Raw genomic sequence first — 15818 nt, forward strand, 5'->3', positions numbered from 1 at the left:
TTCTCTCTAGGTATCCTTGACCAGATGTACCCTGTAGAAACTCATAATCATGCCTAAGCATTTAACAGTCTAACTAGACATCCTATCTCCACTAAACATTTCTAATACATAAAGTATCTATCCAATATCTATCTGACTAAAAATACCTAACAGTACAGAACACTCCTCTTAGCAGCACAGAACTGATTCTCACAGAGAGTAGAAGATACCTGTTTTAATTAGCACCGCTTGGCTCTGTTTCCTGCTTGTCAAGCTAGACCAGCACCAGAGAGAATCATGTGACTGTGTACGTGCACATCGCGCATAACTGACAATCCAAGCAAGATGACAAGGCAATCCCACCACTGTCCATCTTCACAATGAAAAACAGACAGTGGTGGGCAAGATGTAACAGTTTACAAGTCAAAAACAAGATAAGCAAGAAATCATGTTTATGTGACAGAAGCCCGTTTCAGACATGCACTGGAACCCTCAAATTATCTAGACATTACCTGGAGGAGTTGTATGTGAGAATGCAAGTCTGAGTCAGTTGACTGCAACATTAACCGGGCTTTACAAAGTTCACAAAATGTCCCAGTGAGCCCATTCGCTCAGTGTTGATGACGTTCAATCATGTGAAAAGCGTGAAACTGGAAGAATACAAACATCGGATGGTGAAGAAAAATGGTCACCAATGAAATGAAACAATGAGATTTGAAAACTTTTGTCTTTAACCCTCCTGTTATGTTGCAGGTCAAATTGACCCATGAACATAACTGCTTTAAATGAGACAAATATTTGATATGAAGAAATGAACATAACAGGACCTGTTATGTTCATTTCAACAGGAGGGTTAAGAGCCAGCACCAGAATTATTAGACAAATTCAAGGAATGACAAGAGACTTTGTTGTTTTATGACCCAATTGCAAACTGGCTACAGGACTGCATCAAAGCCCACCTCCTGCACGTTCTACTCAGCCCCCACCCCCCAAAAAACCATCACACACACATGAATAAACCAAATGGAGTATTTCCAATAGGTGAGATCGCGATTGACATGGACTATCTTCAGTTGAGTGCTACATGGGTGAAAAGGCAGCTCAGGACAAAGTCTGGGCCTGATTCAGATGAACATGACTAATCTGTACTGCTGATACCTAAAACACTGTTTGGAGAATGTGCACCCACATGCAATAATGCATACACCATGCTGTGAAATGTCCCAAAAACTGGCCAGGGAGTGTGCCTGAAATTTAAATTTGAGATAGACCTGTTAACAACTTCAGTAGGCCAATGGTTGACCAAGGAGAAGGAGGAAACCTGTGAAGTGGTTGGCCAATGGCTGCTTCCCCTATCAATGCACAGTGATGGCAGCCAGGGATAGACGGCTCCATTGTTATTCCTTCACACAATGGTGGAGCCAGTCAAGTGTCAATAACTATGAATAGGAAAGAGCTAATGGGCCAACAGACACAGGGGCTGATCTCTGGGAGGCACATTAATCAGGTTTCAAACATCCCACACACCTACTTATGCATTCAGGTGAACAGAAGAAATTAGGATCAATCTGCAAACTAAACACAAAAACCTTTGCCTAGTAGCCATATTGTCAGTGAATTTCCTTAAGAGTAGACTGAGCTGCCATGCTTTTGTAAGGATGTGTGTGTGCCCAACAAGTCCTTCTGTACATACAACAACAACAAGCCCTGGTTCACAGAAAGACTCAAGCAGCTTCGTCGTGCCAAAGAAGAAGCCTAGAGAAGTGGGGACAGGACTCTGTACAGCCAAGCCAGGAACACACTGACAAAGGAGATCAGATCAGCAAAGAGGAGCTACTCTGAAAAACTGAGGAACCAGTTTTCAGCCAATGACTCCTTGTCTGTGTGGAGAAGCCTGAAAAGCATCACTGGCTATAGGAAACCATCCCCCCCCCGCTCAACTAGCAGATAACCTGAATGTGTTCTACTGCAGGTTTGATGAACAACACTCTCCCCTCACCCTCCCCACCTCAGACCCAGCAGCTGCCCCCCTGACAATCACCATGATTTCCTCCAGCACCCCACCTCCTACGATCTGTGAAAAGGATGTGCGTGGCCTCTTTAAAAAACAAGATCACAAAGGCACCAGGCCCAGATGGTGTGACCCCCTCCTGCCTGAAAGTGTGTGCTGATCAGCTGGCCACACTCACCTTCAACAGGTCACTGGAGCCGTGTGAAGTCCCTTCCTGCTTCACACACTCCACCATCATTCCAGTCCCCAAGAAAACCTCTATCAGTGGACTGAACAACTACAGACCTGTCGCTGTGACATCTGTAGTTAGAAAGTCCTTCGAAAGACTGGTGTTGGCCCACCTTAAGGACACCGTAGACCCCCTGCAGTTTGCCTACCGGGCAAACAGGTCAGTGGACGATGCAGTGAACATGGCACTGCATTACATCCTGCAACACCTCGACTCCCCAGGGACCTATGCACACCTGTCAGTGGATTACTAGCTTTCTGACAGACAGGAAGCAGCAGGTGAGGCTGGGGAAAACCACATCCAGCACCCGGACAATGAGCACAGGTGCCTGCTCTCCCCTTTGCTGTTTTCACTCTACACCAACGACTGCATCTCGAAGGACCCCTCTGTCAAGCTCCTAAAGTTTGCTGAGGATACAACGGTCATTGGTCTCATCCGAGACGGCGACAAGTCAGCCTACAGATGGGAGGTTGAGCAGCTGGTCCTGTGGTGTAGTCACAACAACCTGGAGCTGAACATGCTCAAAACAGTGGAGATGACAGTGGACTTCAGAAAGAATCCCACCACCTTACCCCCTCTCACCATATTTGGCAGCACTGTATCAGCAGTAAAGTCCTACAAGTTCCTGGGCTCCACTATTTCCCAGGACATGAAGTGGACGTCCAACATCAGGACCATCATCAAAAACGCGCAGCAGAGGATGTACTTCCTGCGCCAGCTCAGGAAGTTCAACCTGCCCCAGGAGCTGCTGATACGGTTCTACAGAGGAATCATCGAGTCTGTTTCTCTGCACCTCCATCACTGTCTGGTTTGGCTCAGCAACCAAACAGGACAAGTACAGACTTCAGCAAACAGTCAGGACTGCAGAAAAGGTCATTGGTGTGAGCCTGTCCTCCATGGAGGACCTGTACACCTCACAGGTCAAAAGGAAGGTGGAGAGGATCACTGCAGACCCCTCACACCTGGCACACAATCTGTTCGAACTCCTCCCCTCTGGATGGCATTACAGGTCACTGTGCACCAAGACAACCAGGCACAGGGACAGTTTCTTCCCCCGGGCCATCACTCTGATGAACACTTGACCCACGACAGTATGACTGGACAATAACCCTCAGTGCAATACCTGTAAGTATACATTGTACAGATTATACAGATCCGTAGAGGTCTCTATTTTTATTCCTATTTATCTCGTTTCACAATGAGCATTCCTTTCTCTGTCTGCATTGTTGACTGCCTCTTTATTTTGCATTGTTTGCACTGTTTATTGCTTGGTAATAATGTTTATTTTGTTATACTGCACAGCCTTATGTTGGTTTACTGTTGTTACTTTACTTGTTGTTGCCTTGCATGGGGATATGTACATGCAAATTGAGAGCCACTGTACCAGAGTCAAATCCTCGTGTGTCCGACACACCTGGCCAATAAAGCTGATTCTGATTACAGCCCTGTAGGCTAAAGATCTTTTAAGGTGTGGGGCAGCAAATATAGCTGGTAACAGGAAGAAATCAACTGATCATCTTACCTCTGTGGCCACGTGCATTCTTCACCACTACAGGGTAGCCCAGCGGCTCTGCCTCATCAATCATTTTACGAAAGTTGTCATGCCCTCCTGGCAAATTCAATGCACACACACACACACACACACACACACACACACACACACACACACACACACACACACACACACACACACACACACACAGAGGTGTAAAATATATTAAAAATGGCCAGTTCTGATAGCATGGTTCACACATTACAGCCAATCAAATATGATGAGGGAAGGCATGCAGCCCATCGCTATGGAAACACAACTGACCAAAACAGAAAGACTGTGGGAGTGTTGTCCTAAGCTTATACTTCTTTTGCTGCTTGACTGGAACAGAGCAGAGCAGTCTCTGAAGCATACATTACTGTGAAGAGCTGGCCATATCTGACACTGATTCATAATGACAGATGTGCTTCAGCTTTTGTAGTTAGTAACAACTACAAAGGGTGTGTAGGTAGTAACAACTTCTTTCTCCTCTCTCTTTCCATCTCCATCTTTGTTTGCCTGTCTGGTCTTATCTTGCATTTGGTCAAGGGAACAGATGTGAACTATCCTGTCGCATGGCTTTTTCCAGATCCACTGATTCACATACGTTTTCATTGAGAGGAGGGAGAAACAAGGAGTGAAAGAGAGAGAGACTGGACACTATATGTAAGTCCAACCACGTCATAAGCTGCTGAGGGTTAAAGCAAGGAGGAGGAAATGGCATCTTTTATTTTGAAATTCATGAAGGGGTATGGGCTGGTGAATTGGGGGTGGGGTGAGTTGTTACGTAAGCTCTCCAGCCACTTTGCAGGCATTGCCTGGCCTACTGTGCAGAGACAAATGGAATGTAGAGCAACAGCCCCCCTCCCCTCTCCTTCTTTCTCTGTCCATAACTTCTCTTCCTGCTTCTCTCAGACACCAGAGCACTATGGATTTTTGTAAAACAGAAAGAAATGTGTGGTGTTGATTGTCACCCTGCAGTCTGGCCTGTGTTGTGAGGGCTGTATCCCTACATATCCTACCTTTCTTAACCACAGGTAAAATCCACTGGTGTTAGAGAAATTCTGTAAATTATCAGTGGTTTGGTGGTTGAGTAATTGTTGAGGAGAGTGACTGTATGACTGATGGCTTATTAATCTGTGGAATACAGCCTGTGATGCAACTAATGTGACTGAAAGGTCAAATGACATATTCTTGACACAGCAGTGCTGGTTTTATGCAAATATTCATTTGGCTGTAGATTTTGTAGTAATATTCCCTTATAATTTGATGTACTTATAAACATTATCTACATCTGTATCCCATAACTGACCTAAGCAGCAAGTGCTTAATAAACACTAAGCAAGGAGGAAACAATATATAATGACACTGATAAACAAAGGTTCAACAGTTGTGCTGAGATAAGATTAGAGCTGGGTGTCTGAGTTTGTTTGTCTGGCATCTGTGTGAAATATTTCTGTTATGTACTCTGATCAGGAAATACAGTCTACATGGAGCCCCAGGAGCTCTACATACAAAGTAATGGAGTATGAGCAGTACATGGATTACAGGTTAACAAGCAAGCATTAGTTGCATCACACATTCACCATCTGACTTGCTGATTAAAGTCACGGAGAAGAGCACTGCTTCAGTCAACAGCTCAGTGCTACCACAACACATCAGCCCTGTGAAAAAGATTTACCATAGGAGAAGGTGTCAGGAAGAGGCACCCCGTGGCCTGCCAGCTCCTGGAAGGTCCAGAACTTGTTGACACAGTTCAGTATGGCCTGGGGCCGGTTGATCAGCCGACAGCCCATCTTCTCCAGGTGGCGCAGCACAGTGATGTCACTATCTGACTGCACCCAGGGGGTGGGCACCCGCACCAACACCACCTGTGGATAAGATGTCACCATTTCCTGCTCCACTCGCAGACCTGGATAATGGTGGGCGAACAGAGGGATTGGAGGATGAAAAAAAGAGATGACTGTTAGCAATAAAAAACTTTGGACCTGAGCCTCTCATAGTCAAGCTCTCCAAGGCATTAAATACAATTACGAGCCACTAGACAGAGATGTTACTCATAATCTGTTTCTGACATTCACAGAACCAGACTCATCAGCCAATAAGTGGCCTGTCTTCGTGAGTTGCCAGTCACTGCTTATAGCTCCAATCACATCCCAAGTCAAATTTACAGTAGTTGGAAACATTCTGAACGTGTTTGGTGAGTTTTGGAATCCATTATCTACTTGCAGAAAAGCTTACTCCTCTTTATGGAGACAGCTCTGACTGGGAGCTGGCCAAGTTACAGCACCAGGCAGAGGCAGCCAGCTCTGAGGCCTGTGGCGTTAAGCCATGATTTTGGAACATGCTTTGCCTGCTAATACAATTATTTACATGCTGGCCGTATCCCTATATTGTACTCCGCTGCAGTGCTTCCAGCTCCTCTTCCTTCTGGGCTAATACTATCTTCCTCTCTGACTGCAGAAGAGATATCCCTGCTGACGTACTTAAGCTATACACTGCTTTGCCTCAATGTAGGGCAGTGGGGTAGGGAGAAATGTCTGAAATCCAAAAGGATGTGCAACTTGAATTTAATCACACATTAACACAAACAGAGAAAAATACAGTCAAATACTACAACTGTACACTATACTAAATATTTGTTTAGATTACATTAGGACTGAAAACATTATTCATTGTTCCTTAAATTAAGTCAGAACTTTTGATTCTGTCACAAAGCAAAATCTGTGCTATTAGTGATTGTCACATTAGCTACACATTTCAGCATTCATTAACCCACCTCCAGTCTCTATCAACAGCAACCCGCCTCTACAGAACAGAATAAGATTTTGAAATGGCAGGATACTGGCTTACAGATGGCATAGTCACTAGCCAATGCCAAATTTGGCAGCATTTTTCGGTGACTGGTGTTACTTTGTCACCCTGGCTGAGCAGGCAATGCAGCTCATCAGAATGAACAGACTGGCTGACAACAAAACCTCCATGTGTATGTGTGAGTACACATATACTGTACATTATGTATGGGAAGAGGAGAAGAGACACATTTGTCACTGGCACAGCACTTGTCCTCTACCTTGACCTGAATTTCAGCCATCTTAGAATCAGCAGGCTCAGTAACGACAGCACCACTGGCTGAGATCAGCAGAGGTCACAAAAAGCTTGATGGTTGCTGCATACATAACAACAGAAATTGTAACGCACAGAGGCACTGTGCATCACGCCTGCACTATGTGCATCTCTCACACACTGCGGGTGTGTTCAGCATACACGCACAGGTAGAAAGGGTAACAAAATAATGCCAGCAATCAGAAAAGGTCAGGGATATGTGGTAGCCTTAGCATGGAGGATTGGAGGGGAGGGGAGTGAGAAATGGAGACGCATGAATAAAAGGAGTATGAAGCCATGAAAAGCCTGCCACCCCTCCTTTTTTCTCCCCTGTCTTCTCAGTCTCCGTGTAGAAGCTGGGATTCACTGCCTTTTCAGCCCTATTCAGCACTCTCACACTACCCTGATTGTGCAGCCACTGAGAGCACTGTGAGTGCTATTACAGTGGGAAGTGTCAGGGGATGTAGTGTCATGGCTTCTGATGGACAATATTCACTGTTCACAGTACTCGTCACATCTCCAGGGGAACCAAAGAGAGGCCAGTGATGCAGTCAGATGAATTAATCCTATTCATCTGCACAAGTGTTCATGTGCACTGCGCTGTCTGTCACGTGACCATCACAAAAACATTCAGAAGCCCTATTTGACTATATTGGGGTATAACAAAGGCAACAAAAGGTTTTGTTAGATAATGTCTAAATTTAGCACAGGTGTGACCTGTTTATAGTTACAAAACACGGGACTTTCTTACCTTGGTGACCACCCATAATGTTTTAATTTTGCTGGTGTTTGTCTGGTTGACTGTAGGAGTGAGTGTGAGTGTGTGTGCTTGTCTGTTTCTAAACATCAGCCTTGTGACAGACGGGTGACCTGTCCAGGGTGGACCCCCCTCTTGCCCAATGTCAGCTGTGATAGACTCTAGAGCCCCCCGCAACCCTGGTCAGGAATAAGCAGTATAGATAATGGACGGATATTATGTGGTAACATACATGTTTTCTGTGCAGGCTTTTTTTCCTGTTTAGAGTAAAAGCAAGTATTGCGAGACTTTTTGGCAGTACCAATAAAATGCAAATATACATGTTCCAGGCTGCATGTGTAAACCTTGCAAATGAGATACTGCTGGTTACTTTACAAGAATTTTTTTCTAGAAGTACTGACAAGTTAAACAAAAAAGTACACTCTCTTCAAAATGCATATGTTGCAACATATATTTGCTAAGCACTTATAAAACTGCAACTGTTAATTTGCAACAAAGATCCTAACGTGTGGGATAACAAGAAGACTTGGGCAGACTCATCAAAATCTCCCTAATTTATAGCATGAACTTTTTAACCATCTGTAAAATAACAGATACGTGTGTGTAGATCATCTTCCCATTCACTGACATGGGAATATTACACTTTTCTTTTGGGTAAGAGTGTGTCCACAGGCATGCTCAAAGGACTGTGACATGAAATCATAGCCAGTCTCTGTTGAAACAACTAGCAGCACAAGCCATGGGATGTGAAATGCCTCCAGCTAGCTGAAAGCTGGGTTTGGCTGTCCTATGTGAGAGGCTGTCATTGCTCATTAAAACATATTGGTGTATGTGTGTATTCATCTCCTCTTCTCGGGACACAGTGAACCCACTGACTTCAGTGTGAAACATGTACTTCAACCCAGGGCTCCAGACTGCAAGTAACCAGTCATTTAAGGTGTGAATGTTTAAGATGCGAGTTTGTTTAAGGTGTGACTGTTTAAGATGTGACAGTTTGTTTAAGGAGCAACTGAATTTTTTCCAAAGATTGCTCCGGGGGTCGCTGCTCTGACTTTAAACATGGTGGACGGATGTCACACAACACTGTCATCGCATTGTTTATTTGCACATTTGTCACCATATGTGAATGTTTAAGATGCGAGTTTGTTTAAGGTGTTGTGTGACAGTTTGTTTAAGGTGCAACTGAATTTTTTCCAAAGATTGCTCCGGGGGTCGCTGCTCTGACTTTAAACATGGTGGACGGATGTCACACAACACTGTCATCGCATTGTTTATTTGCACATTTGTCACCATGTGTGAATGTTTAAGATGCGAGTTTGTTTAAGGTGTTGTGTGACAGTTTGTTTAAGGTGCAACTGAATTTTTTCCAAAGATTGCTCCGGGGGTCGCTGCTCTGACTTTAAACATGGTGGACGGATGTCACACAACACTGTCATCGCATTGTTTATTTGCACATTTGTCACCTGCCCGTCTCACAAATCGGAGACTTACAGTGTCAGATATGGGCTTGAGCGGTGGACCCAAAGGCATGACACAAATCAGAATAGTAAGTTTAAAGGTTTTAATATAAAAACACAGCGAAGAACACAAGTGAAACAAATCAGATGAGTAAGTATATAGGTCACCCAGCAGAGGAGGCTCAAACCTCCAGCACCTGGCATTCTCAGGCAGTCTCCCATTCAGGTACTGACCAGGCCCAGCGCTGCTCAAGTCTTGATCAGAGACAAGCCTGACCAGAAAGATGACCACAACAGTGTGACAGGTAAGATGGTGTCTGTGGTAGACCATCTGACGGTCTACCATCCTTGGAGGAGTGCCGTGGTTTCAGGTAATGGTGGGGGGAAAATACAGGTAGCAGAGAGACATTTAGGGAAGCAGAGGAAGATACGGTGAGAGCAGTTCAGAAAACAAGACCAGTAGTTCAAGGGAGGCCATGAACTGCTATTTTGGGAGAACAAGAAAAAAAAATCCGGTGTTTGGAGGAAACCCCAGACAGACAGTGACAACAGAAATGCTTCAGTGTACTAAAATTAATAAATCCATACATATATGTTGCTGATTTCTTGCTGATGAGCCTACATGAAGACTGGGCTGGCACTAGCCAGGCGGGTGAGAGAGCTGAACTGTGCATGAAGTAGGCTTCGCCAAAAAGCAGGAATTCTTCTTCAGAAGAAAGTGGGCAGCAAATAGGATAAATCACAAATAGTAAAGCATATGCGGAATTCATACTTCTCTTGTAATATAATAGCCTAATCATCATCAGTGTCATCATTATCATCATGTTGACTGCTAGGCGATTGAGCACTAAAATGATTATACATAAAAAATGGTGGAAACCTGTTCCTGAAGTGATTTTCCCCATTTATTGTGTTGCATAAGTCTCTCTCTCTCTGAATCTTATTATAAAATAGAGGGCATGCACATTGGGTGGTAATTATTTAAAATAATTTACAATAAATACAGTTTCCTGCATTATTTTGCAAAACAGAGGTGGTGACACCAAATTTGGGATTGATGCCACCCTCTGAGAGACTTGGTGGCACCAGTGCCATCAGTATGAAATGTTAGTCTGGAGCCCTGTCAACCTGAGTGGGGAAACACAAATGAGCCAAGAGAATGACAAACTGTAAGTTTGTTACCTGTTTTGAGATGTGACTATATTCTGACCTACTGTAAAAAACACTATTTCTGCAAGAACTTTTTTGGTTTAGGTTTTTTTTTTGCTTTACTATTTGTGGAAAGCTCATCTTTGAGCCAGTTCTGGTATCTGAGTCAAATTTATTCATCTGTTTTCCATATGATTTTTATTGAAATGCCATGTATTCATTTTCGGTAAAAATGTTTTTCTACTACATTCTCCAAATATTGTTTTTTTTTTGTAAATTAATTTCTGAATTAGTTTGTTTAATTAAAAAGTGATGTGTGAATGTGAAATGTTTATTTTTTCCACTGAAAATTAGGGGTGTGACGATACATAATATTGGGTTTATGAGAACAAGATGAGATGATATTTTAACACTACTTTTAAGAAATCTTCAAAAGCAAAATATATGACTGGAAAAATAGTCTTTTATTCGACTGAAAGTCACATAATACAAAACAATGCAGGTGCAATTTGAAATGTTTTAACTAATCATCTTGTAATGAATGTCACTTCAGGTCTACTTTCTGAGTATGAATTGTAAGCAATAAAAGACAACAATATACATGTATATATATGTAAAAGGTTCTGCCACAAACTCAACTGACTGGCTTCTCTCCTATATGATTTCATGAGTCTCCTCAGACTTTATAACTGTGCATGAACTATGCATGGGCTTCTAACTTCTAACTGAAGCTGTGTGTGACCTTGTATACTATTTTGACCCTCACTGCACCGCACTGGATGATGACACCATCCGGCAAAGGCTCTGCATTGACCAATCACTTAGGGAGAATAGGGATGTGGACATCCATGGGAAGAAGACACTTTTGTTTACTTTGTTAGCATGAGCATTCATTGCTATTCACTGTCGAATCATGGCCACAATTAACGCTATGCCTTTGGTACTGGATATTAAACTGTGTTTTTTTTTTTAAATCTATCATTGTGGACACACTGGTTGTAGAATTGGTGCTAAAGTAGAATAGGCTACTTTAGCAGCATGGATAACTAAAACACAATGGAAACTCGTAGCCTGGAAACGTGAATGAAGACTCTCACGACTCTTCACAACGTGGCAATATTATACATGCCTACAGCACTCCCTTTGCACACCGCTCACCCACCGACCAACTAACCCCATGTGTTATAACACAGCAGGGACCAGACTAATGTTAACGTAGTGTCACAGTCTGTTATACTGGTCTAGTTCTGTTATGTAATGATATTGTGAGACAGCTTTTGTCTCTAGGAAAAATAATGTCATTTTAATATCGCGAGATCTCGTAGCACAAGATCTCATCACACCCCTACTGAAAATACACTCAAGATAACGGACAGGTGAATAACTAAGCACTTAAAGAAGTGGTTAGTGACGACAAGGGCATTATTGATCCCATGATGGTGAAATACCACTTAAAGAGCCCAGGGCATGCTTTTCCTTTTTTCTGCAATGTTACAACAGTGAATTATCATCTGTGACCTAAAACTAAAAAAATGTGGTAAAAGTGCAATGTGTCTGACATGTGATGTGTTGCCGGTTAAAGAGAGGATTAACGATCCATGATGTTATTGTCGGTGCTACGCTACATGTTGGAATTAGTTTCACCGCTTTGGGACTGTATGTGGTCATATAGGGGAAGACACAGCGATCACTGGTTGGATTTACTGACCTTGGAGCTACTAGAAAGGGAGGGATGTTTCCACTACCTTGTGGGACTTAATGGAAAGTTTAAAAAAAAAAACACACACGTTGCATGTCTCTTAATGTGCTGTTTCTGTAATGTTAGAAAGAATTGTTGTAAGGCTGGAGAAGTTACTATGTCTGCATTATGCCAGTTAAAATATGGAGTATCTCAATTATCTGCTTTGTTTAGAAAGTTACATATCTTTTCATCGGTACATATACCGTTGTTTATCTAACTATGGCGGAGAAATTCAAATTAATTAATGCTATTGCAGGTCATTGTGCTGTCCACTTGCAACACAACAACAGCAGGTGTGCGCATTCATGAACTATCCTCTCATTTTTAGGCTTTCTGGTTTTTTTCATTCTGAAATAATTACTATTTGGAGTTATGATGGGTGCCAAGACAATCTAAAGGTACCCAAGATTAAACATTAAATGGCTGGAAATGAGCAAAATGAGCATACTATGGGCTCTTCAACTAACATTCTGTTAAAATTTAACTACAAATATAAATGCTTGTGCAATGGTTTCACTTAATGTAATGCTATAAAATTAAAGTCCAACATCTTATCTTTCTAGCCATATATGATGCTAATCATTATTTATTTATTTATTGTAACTAGAAATGACAAAAGAGCCTTAATGCAATTGATTTAGCCATGAGATATTATTGTAGTGTGTTTACATTTACAAATATTCTTTTGGCTGTACTACAGCATGTGAAATACAGAAAATTTCTTAAATGCAATGCCTTCCATTTTAAAATTTCATTGTTTGTATTTGAAACACCGTGTTGAGTCTAAAGCTTTAATGACTGAGCTCTACAGTAGACCAAATAAAATGGCATGTAGTCTGCAAAGGATGTGATGTCCAGTCTCATCCTTATCCTATTTTTACTCTTCAGCCTCTGCCATTGCCAGAGTACATTGCTTATGTGTTCACTGAGACTTGTACACTCTACATCATCCTGATGAATTCCATGTGTGTATGTTTGTTTGGTGTTCCTGCTGTTACATCACTTTACCAAGGCCTCGCAAACTCAATACTGTGAAATGTTGATATACAGTAACAGCAAACAGAACACAAATAAGTTGTTCTAGAAAAACCAACTACAAAAATGGCAGCAAACAAAGACAAAATCAGTGAGGATGTGCCGTCACTGCATAAAGTAGGTAACATAGAAAAGGCAACCTATACAGAAACCCTGGAACAGCTTAACATGGTTAAATGATTTGTTTTTGAACACAAGTGCGCCATTTTTGTAATCTATAAACACTATCCTAGTTATGGTTACACTGGTGAAATATGTGCTGAGTCTGGTTGCCTCATTGAAATGCTTCTAGTTGACCAATACAATCCATTTTAGGATATCACTTTGTCTGCTGGTTCAATCGGATGTAAATCAAATCCAAATAGTTATACAGCAAACATCTATTCAAGCCCGACTACTCTACTTGCTACCCTGTCTGTATGTAAAACATGTTCACGTGCGTGTGTATTTCCTCTGAGCTTTTTCGAAAGGAAATTTGCCTGGGCGCCAGGCTTCCACATGAAAACCCCAGGTTAACACGTGGGAGAATATCAAAGCGACGCGTCGTTCAGTTAATTGCAGTTTAATTTTACTGGGGAAATACAAATGCTTTTATCACTGCGCTTCTGTAATATTGTGGCTATGTTCCTGTTTCGTCGATGCTTTACCTTCCCATCCATCACACCGTTAGAACCGCAGTGCATTCAGAGATTAGATCAAGTAGCACCGCTCCTCTCACTCTAGAGGCAGTCAAGCTCAAAAGTGGGTTAGGCGGTCACGGCCGTGCTTACACTTGGCTTCCTTGCTAGCAGAGAAACCAGGCTAGCCCTCTGCTTGCTTTACGGCAGTGTAGCCCCCCAAACAATAATCGCCTGCTATTAGCTTTGTGGACAGCATAGAGCGCTGTTGGTCTCAAATAATACAAGTTACACTGCATCATTAACGTACATCATATATTGGGATCAGACATCGACTGTATTGATTAAATGAGTGATACTTGCCTAGTTGCCCCTCGCTGATCGTAAGCACAATTTGATCCATGAGAAGATAACGGAAGTCAACATCCTCATCGGTGCAGCGCTCCTTCAGTGCCCGGAGGATCTGAACTTGGGGATATTCCTGGCTGATGCGTCGGTCGGTGATGAACCAAACCCGAGAACACATTTTTGGTGCGTTAACGTTAAACAAATCTGGCTGAAAACACACAGCTGTATCTGTGGGAGACGGCAGATGTGTCGTGGCAGCGCGGGATCCGGGGGTGCTGTTAAGGCGGCAGTGGATGCTCACACAATGGAGACCTCGGAGGCTAGCCGTTCGAGCGGGCTGTGATGTGGCTAAAAGAGGACCACGGCTCAACCGGCTAGGATAAATAATCGTCTTTATCACCTTTGCTTCCCTTCATTTGCATCCACTTAGTCCACCCGGGGCGCAGCTAGGTGAAGCCAACACGCGCAAATGCGTCGAAAGTCGAAAATAACGCGATTTTTACTCGCAGAAACTTGCCTCTCTCAACCAAGATGCAGCTCTTGGCACAATTTGCCCGCCGGGGCAAACAAACCTTCCACCTTCCAATATCTTCCACTTGTCGTCTCAAAACTATGCGTAAAGTTTTCTGTGATCGCAGGGGTTATACGGCGTCGCAAACCGCAAAGTCGTCGGTTTAATACAATAAAGGAAGCTAGTAGGCAACGGCCATCCTTTTTGCTTCGTCTGGCTGCTATCCACGAGGTATTGGTGCTGAAAAGTGCACGCGCTTCGTTTACAACTCCACTTCTACACAAGCCCGTGCACAGTAAACGGGGTCTGCCCCAAAATACATGGACTAGAGGGGCATGAACCAATCACGACTCGTAAGCTTTGTCATCGTCCAACAACACGCGGAAAATGTGGGCGAGCCGCGAACATGATATCCAATGAGAGCGGTGTAAACGGAAGAGGGGTTGAGCCTGGTAAGGGCGCGCGGAGTGCTGTAATCAGTGCGTGAGGTCTGCAGTGCGCACGAGACCGCGCAGAATCCGAACCGGTTCAGACCAGACGGTGCGAGGAGGTTTGGCGAATACCGACAGCGCTGTCTCCATGCTGAAATGGCAGGAAATAAAACAAGGTCATCTCACACCAAAGACACCACCCATTTTCCCTTTTTTCTTCCGTTCTGTAACATATTCTAAAGACTGTGGGTTTGTTTTGCAAATAACGTGTATTTAGACTACAGTTTAGCTGTGCTATCCAAAAACGTATGTGGTCACTCAGTAGAAGGAAAACACAACTATGGTGCGGAAATATGCAAGTGACCCACTTCTTCCCTTCCTCTCCGTCCCCGGTCATGCGAATCCGGAACTGCATGAATATTCCCGGGGGTGGTGGTAACTCACCTAAATCTGACCACACAGTCATGATATCCATATTTTCATAATGAGCGTGACTTTCTTACATTATCGCCAATGCACATCACGAATAAGGGTCATAAATTCTCTTTGAATAAAATTCACTGAATTTGCCTGAGAGTAAGTGAGGTTTTAAGATTTCTTCAGGGTTAAAGTAATCCGGTAATTATTTGTATATCAGTGGGTATATTGCAAACATTAACTTCTAATAACTAATTCAGCCTACCTAAAGGTGCTAATTTGCCAGAATTTTAAAAAGATATACAGTGGGATAAGTACTCGGATCCTTTACTTAGATAAAAGTAAAGTCAAGTCAAGAATCTTTATTATTATGCATAGCACAACGAAATTTCTTCCAGCCGCCCTCAGCTTAAAAGGCACATTATTTACATGAATAACACAAGAATACTGGATGGTGGCTTCAGAAAGCTGTCGTGACCACAAAAACACGAACAAAAACA

At 43.0% G+C, this 15818-nt stretch overlaps 1 protein-coding gene across 1 annotated transcript in view; it reads right to left on the reverse strand.

The window, feature by feature from the left end:
• rimkla (ribosomal modification protein rimK-like family member A) overlaps positions 1-15256 on the reverse strand; it is a 20989-nt gene extending 5733 nt beyond the window's left edge. The window contains exons 1-3 of the mRNA XM_020618479.1: positions 13975-15256; positions 5432-5662; positions 3742-3828 (exon numbers count right to left, since the gene is read on the reverse strand). Of these exons, the coding sequence (XP_020474135.1) occupies positions 3742-3828; positions 5432-5662; positions 13975-14137 (481 nt within the window). The 5' untranslated portion in view covers positions 14138-15256. The remainder of the gene's footprint in view (positions 1-3741; positions 3829-5431; positions 5663-13974) is intronic.
• Between the last annotated feature and the right edge of the window lie 562 nt (positions 15257-15818).

This window comes from Monopterus albus, unplaced genomic scaffold, assembly GCF_001952655.1.
Source record: "Monopterus albus unplaced genomic scaffold, M_albus_1.0 scaffold6.1, whole genome shotgun sequence".
Classification (NCBI taxonomy): Eukaryota; Metazoa; Chordata; class Actinopteri; order Synbranchiformes; family Synbranchidae; genus Monopterus; species Monopterus albus.